This window comes from Brachycentrus maculatus, unplaced genomic scaffold (assembly GCF_059751285.1).
Source record: "Brachycentrus maculatus isolate JH-2025_06_01 unplaced genomic scaffold, ASM5975128v1 h1tg001790l, whole genome shotgun sequence".
In the NCBI taxonomy this organism is placed as follows: Eukaryota; Metazoa; Arthropoda; class Insecta; order Trichoptera; family Brachycentridae; genus Brachycentrus; species Brachycentrus maculatus.
In genome coordinates, this window is record NW_028282380.1 from 5,750 (window position 1) to 12,877 (window position 7,128).

Consider the following 7,128-nt stretch of genomic DNA (forward strand, 5'->3'; position numbering starts at 1 on the left):
AATCGGAATATGCATTTTTTGCAAAGAGCTTAACATATTGCCTGTGCTTTTCAGTTTGTCGGTGACCAGCTTCAAGTTATCTATTTTTTATTGGATGGTCAGGCTGTTTACCTTGAGCTCGTGCTGCCCTAAGTAGCACATGACAATGGTCTCAATCGTAAAAGGATATTCATTGTATTCACATGCAAAGGTATGCGATCCTTCTGAACAAGCTTCATCTTTGATGAGGATCGGCTTGTAGTAACAATTGGGATCTCCTTTCTTTCTGAGCTAGCTCATCAGCTGAGAAATGAACTCCGACGTAAAAGAACCATCCAAAAAGTAATGCTCGAGGGAGTTTGGCGATTTGTTTGGGGTGCAGAGGGCTTAGAAATGATGCTATTAAGTTGAGACATCATCAGGCGCTGAATATTATAGTATCGAATACGGGATTTCCATAATTTAGAAATGTGGGGCAATTTTTTTAGCGAGGTAGCTCTTACACATTTTGGGAAGTCCAAGGATGATATAAATTATCTTGGTGGAACATCCCAACCCTTCATACTTCATGAAAGGAATCTCCTTTGCTTTATCGACGAAGTTGGAGTCTTTGAGCATGCTCTTCCCATGTTTTTTCAAAGATATGTTTTTATGAACCGCGTAAAATATGACATTCAAGATATTTAAGTAATTGGCCCTGAGCTGCTCCTCCTTAATTTTGCTCGATTCCACCAATTCGAGCCCTCCTTTCATTATCTTTATGTAATATTCGAGCGGAAAAAGGGTATGGCACTGGTTTTTGGCCTCGAGCTCCCTCAACTAGTTGCCATACTTTCGGGTGAGCTCCAATGCTGACTATTTGTGGGAAATACATCGAGTGAGCTTCTCCATAATTTTTCGATAATATCTATACTCCAAAGTCTGAAGCTTGCCTGCTCCAACCACAATTGCCCGCACAGAGTTTTTGTCTTTGATTTCCTGAACAGTGAAGTAGACAACTGAGCCCTCCATTCCATAGTCTTCATCTTCAAGGCCTGCCTCTGCTGTCTTAGTGTAGAGGTTTTCTAAGGAGTGATAGAACTGCTATGGCTGGCTGCTGATGACAATGCTCTTGATTTTCGCAGTTTTAAATCTGAACCTTTATAATGATTTGACAGTATGGAAAGGATCGAAGCAGTATTCCTCACTGTAGTTGTCCACCATAGCGAACCACTTAATGGAGACCTCACCATATCGGATCAGGTGCTGATACTGCGGATCTCCACAATATTAGCCAATAATAGTGAATCCATCTAAAAGATTCTTGAGTTAGCCAATCTACTCTTTCGATAATGCCTCAATCTACGAGAACCACTGCTCTGCAATGCATACTGCGAACCTATACCGGTCTTCAGTATAATTTCCCAAATCATTCAAAGAAGCTGCAAGGAGGCTTACATTTCTGGAGCAAATTACCCAAGCATTGAAAGCGTAGTGGAAAGAAACTTGCGCATTTTCGCCATTAACCTTCTCAGTTTTGATCAGCTAGACTCTCTTCCCTTCTCTGAATGCTCGATTGACCCCTACGATAATGTATAACGGTACCTTCGAATATAATCTAAGCCGTGCTGCTCTGGGTCTTCTATAACTTTAGCTTATTCAGGAAAAAACGAATGTATTCAAGCTTGATCTCCAATATTTTGGGAGTTCCTTTTCTCGCCCATTCCATTTTGTTATCTAAATTAAAAGCAGGACTACGATTCGAGATGCTCTCAATGAGAGTGTTACCTTTCCGGATATTGGCGCGATAGAAAGCAGAGCGGACATACTTGTTATCTTCTTCTTGACCATGCGCATTGACGGATAGATCAATCAAACAAAACTTGTATTTCCCTAGTTTATGCTATCTCTCTGCGATTTTAATCTGGTATTAGAAGGAAATGAACATCTTTATCTCTCCAAGCTTCGTCGAGGAGGGCTTTAGGCTCCGAAACATATTGGCGCATCATTGATTAATAGTTAAATAAAGATCAATTTTAACACGGAGTCATACATACCTGCTTTCCGATCAGGGACCTCCAAAATTAAATTTCTTATTATTTACAATACGCTACAACAAATATCATGTAGTATTTTATCTATATGATAGTAGTCATCAATCGCGAAGCGCTCACAAACGTTCAGCCGCTTCGTTCCCCATGCAACTTCTGTCGTTATCTCTCTTACCCTTTTATCATTATTTTGGTTGGCTTCAGCAGTTATCTGCAATTATTTTGTTAGCGATCATGAACACAGCACAGAATCTCAAAGTTTGCGAAATTTATCGATTTTTTCGCGCAATTTACGGATATATATTATGAAATGATCATCGCTGAATGACTCGGATGAATTTATTATTGTCCCACATCCCATGGACTGAGTTCCCACTTTTTGAATAGTACATGCCAGCCCCTTCGATTCTTCCCTGAATAAACATGCCTACGTACTCGTCTCCATTTTCAAATTTGAGAATGCCATGGCCATGCCTTTTGTCTTCGCTCAGCTCGCCCTCATAGCATGTCCAATGCTCATCAGCATCTTCCAACATGTTGTATGCCAACTTGGAGGTTTATTTCGGGAGCTGGTGAGTTTGCTCATAGTACTTCTGGTGGTAGACATGACCGAACCCGTCATACTGGTTATTTCTCCATGTGCCTTGATACGCAATATGGCCAGTGGAGTAATAAAGTGTGCCATACCCATTCTTCATGTTTCTGGCCCACCTGCCATCATAGACGCTGCCTTGCTTATCGACGAACCTGCCGATCGATTATTTGGTGCGTGTAAGAGGGTTGATGTAGCCTGAGTATGTTCCAATTTCGCACAATTATTCAGCATATGCATACTTAGCCTTGGTGTGCTCGTCATCCCCTGCCTAATAGCTACGATCATCGAGATCATTCCTGAGCTCTTCATTTATGTGGCTTGAATGAGATTGGGCATCTAAGTTGTGGCTATTCTGATTATGGAGGAGATGGGTGCTGGTTGTATGAACACTCATGTTCTATAGTGATATGATTGGGGTATTTAATCGAGAAACGAGCAATTTGCTGTTGACTTAGCTCGAAGTTTACTGATGTGGAACAATTGAGCATTGCTCTTACTTTTTAATATTTGCATGCCAATAGAATGCAGGATTGATCACTGTTTCCGCTTTTTATTGACAATCCCCAACTCTCCACTTCCATATGATGTCCTATTTAAGCAAAGGCTGTTTCCGCAGAGTGCTATTATAATCAGGTGACCTATTCGAATTGTGCAATTGTTGCGTAGTATTTAATCGAGTTAATGCATTCGATGTATGGGATGTGCTTTGCATGCTCTTATCACAATGAAGGGATGGATTCGCTGAACTAAAGTGTCTTAAATGCTCATATGCCGGATTTATAACACTATTGTTCACAGTCGCAGCCAGCTTATTTTGAATCATAGGAGGATAATTTAGGGGTTGTGCACATCGAGGCTGAAAGTATATAGGACGCTATTTCCTATTATCGAATTGGATATTCTTTGGGCGAGAAACACTTTGAATAAGGAATTGTTCATGATTGGGTTGAAAGGAGATGGGCCTTGAAGTATGGGAGTTTAAATTATTAAGCCTCTGAATGTCGTTATCCTATGCATTAGATGGAATACCATTAATTTAACCCTTGTTGAAATGAGCGTTGTTGCTGAATTTCAGGGTGTTCTGTAGAGAGGGAAGATTGTTCATATTTAGATGAGTCTCAGTAGAAATGCCTGAATTTTGTTCTGGCAGAGCATTGCGGCTTATACCTGGGCCATTACCAGCTAAAGAAGACCAACATGCGTTTCTGAGATGTTTTTATATTATCCAACTATAGATCAGATCCCTGTCCTTCGCTTCTTTTGCTACCATCACCTTTATCCTCGATCTCAGCTACGAATCCTATACTCCTTCAATCTTTGTATTCAGTCCTTCATAGTTTATCTGTAAGCCTTGCGACTACTGTTGTGATTGCTCTTGCGGCTGATAGACTACACTGCGCAGATCCTCGAGATAAAGAGTTTATAATATTGTTAACCCTAGTGAAAATATACTGGATCGATGTAAGCAATACTATTATGAGTATAATTGGCCCTTCTCAAAGTTTATCTGCTCAGGAGAAGGATACTGTCTATGATAAGCATTACGATTTGGATTATTCGAATGACTGTGATGATTCATGGAATCATCGTCCTTGATTGTTGAAGAGGACATCCAAGGATCTCCTAGTTTAGCAGGCATGATATTTGGGTGTTTAGTTATAAAGATGTTTTGGCTGCTGACATTCGGGTGTGGATGGGCCATATTTTTCAATTAGTACAGGCCCCTGATGCACACCTATAGCAAGTTTTTAATCTACTTGGGAGTGAACTTGGTTTTAAGGCTCCTCCTGGTGGCAATCTCCTACTGAAGAGTGTGCCCATACTTTTCAAATACAAGGTTAATGATTGTGTTGGAGTAACAGTATTCTCGAGATTCTTCCTCCTCATGCTCGATAAGTTGGCACAAGTAGGTCCTGTGCCGGCCCTGGCCCATTTTATGTTTAATGAGTTTAGCGATTTAGAGATATTCATCTTGGTTGTCGCAGTGAATTTGGGCGCCAAAGTAATGCTGCTTCTGCTTGAGAAGTAGGAATAAATTGTTCGATTAATTGGATTCCAATACTTGATAATAGCTCAAAAGTGTGCGCTTGGATCCCGATTAGGTGGTGCCCATGCTATTAATAGGATAAATTATGCTCTGCTAATAACTGATCTGATACTAGCACTGTGCTGACATGAAACTATGCCGGAATATCAATACTTGAGTGAATTGAGTAGCATAATGGCATAGTATTTAACGATTCAATTACTTATAATCATTGCTCATCTTCTTCTAATCTCTTTTTGTAAAACTCTCTCTTTATGTCATTCGGGATCTTCGACAGACTCTCCTCCGGGTATAACGACAGCAACTTCCACGCCAAGGCCAATGAGTCGTAAAGGCCTCTTGATTCATACTGGCCTTGGCTGATGAACTCACTTTCAAACCTCTTCAAAAATTACAAATGGGTGTGGTCTTCTTCTGTTAGAGCCTCCTCACCGATAACGGCCTTCATGGCGGCTGTGTCCTTGGCTGCTGCGTAGTTGGCGTACAGTTGATTCGAAACTGGGGCGTGATCAGCTCTGTTCTTCTCAATAGCCTTTTTCATCAATCGAGAAAGAGATGGGAGCACATTGATTGGGGGATAGATCTGCTTGTTGTGCAACTGCCTGTCAATGAAGATCTGCCCCTCAGTGATGTAGCCAGTGAGATCAGGGATGGGATGCGTGATGTCATCGTTCTGAATGTTAAAATATGATTACGGGCATCGACAAAATAGGAATCTGAGTAATCGAACCATTTTTTCCGTGCACTCTTCCGGCTCTCTCATATATCGTCGACAAATCTGTGTAAAGATATCCGGGGTATGAACGACGTCCGGGCACTTATTCTCTGGCTGCAGATACTTCTCTCAAAGAGTCCGCGTAGGCGCTCATATCGGTCATGATAACCAGCACGTGCAGCTCTTTCTCATATGCTAAATACTCAGCAGTTGTTAAGGCGAGTCGAGGGGTAATAATCCTCTCAATTGTTGGATCGTTGGCTAAGTTCAAAAACAGCACAACTCTCTCCATTGAACCATTTTGTTCGAAGTCTGTTTTAAAGAAACGAGCGACCTCCATATTCACACCCATAGCGGCAAACACCACACAAAAGTTCTATTCTGAGTGGTCAGTCACATCCTTTCCTTTAACGAGAGATGCTTGACGCACAATTTGTGCACCAATTTCGTTGTGGGGGAGACCATTGGCTGAAAAGAGTGGGATCTTTTGTCCTCTGGCGATTGATGTCATTACATCGATAGCTGAGACACCAGTCTGCAACATTTCTTCAGGGTACACTCTTTGATACGGATTGATAGGCTGGCCTTGAATATTTAAGAATTTTTCAGCTAATACAGGAGGACCCTTGTCAATGGGGGTTCCTGACCCATTAAAAGATCGGCCTAACATTTCTTCTGAAATTGCCATCTCCATGGTCTGGCCTGTGAACTCACAATGCGTATAGAGGTTATCAATTCCTGATGTACCCTAGAAGATTTGCACAACAGCCCTTTTTCCTGAAATTTAGAGCACTTGCCCTTTCCTAACCGAGCCGTCCCCGAGGCAGACGTTGACAATTTCAGCGAATTTGGGGAACTTGACATTGTCAAGAATAACTAAGGGCCCATCGACTTTCACAACAGTTCTGTAGTCGATTCTGGGAGTAATATTGTAGTCTCTTGTGACTGCCTGCATGTTGGCATTGAAAGCAGATACACTCATCTCTTAAAGATATAAAAGTTATCAACAAGCAGCTATCAACAAGCAATTTATCATTAATTTCAATAATATTAATAAACAGGAATGACGGTTGAAAAGAGGCTGCAGTTACTAATTCGACCATAGTGCAAGAATAATTCATTCATATTGAAGGGTGCTGACTGATCGGAACACTTGCATGGCCATATCAATCTCAGTTTCAGAGAAATTTAATTGTGATCTATTGTATGTGAATTATTTGATTTGAAATATTGTATGTGAATTATTGTATGGATAAGCGTGATTTCATCGCATAAAATAAATAAATGAATGCAAACTTAAATACAAATAAACATAAATAAAAAGGATCAACCTCGAAACTGGATTGAGTCATAAGTTTGTGAAGAGTTGGGCAGTTGAGTAGGTCGAGCTGAGAGTTTTGTTGAGTGCTTTGGACATGTTCGAAGGGCCACAAATGTAGATATGGGATGCGCTTTTTGATTATTTTATACAAGCACTCTCAAAAGATGAAGATGACTGTGTTATGTTTGGACATGACTGCGCTAGTTGGAGTAGCTTCTATTTTTCATCTTTAGCCTTGAGGGCGCATCGCAATTTATTGTGCGCCGCAAGCTACTGTATTTGATACAGGGTGATGGGATGAATTTCAGCCACTGAATTTACTGCGATATACAAGGCAAACTGAAATTTGTTAAAAGGCCGCTACTTTAAAATTGGGTCATTGCTTTCTAGCATAGCAGATAAAGGATGATTTTTCTGGATCAAAAGGTCTTTGAAGAGTAA

The 7,128-nt window shown here is 40.8% G+C and overlaps 1 protein-coding gene and 1 pseudogene across 1 annotated transcript; both read right to left on the reverse strand.

The window, feature by feature from the left end:
- Nucleotides 1-4,859: 4,859 nt before the first annotated feature.
- LOC148298629 (V-type proton ATPase subunit B pseudogene) lies at nucleotides 4,860-5,330 on the reverse strand (annotated as a pseudogene).
- A 1-nt stretch (nucleotide 5,331) lies between these two features.
- Nucleotides 5,332-6,325, reverse strand: LOC148298630 (V-type proton ATPase subunit B-like). The gene is given in 1 exon segment (XM_088276743.1): nucleotides 5,332-6,325. A coding segment is annotated over 1 exon segment (729 nt). The 5' UTR covers nucleotides 6,061-6,325.
- Nucleotides 6,326-7,128: the final 803 nt, after the last annotated feature.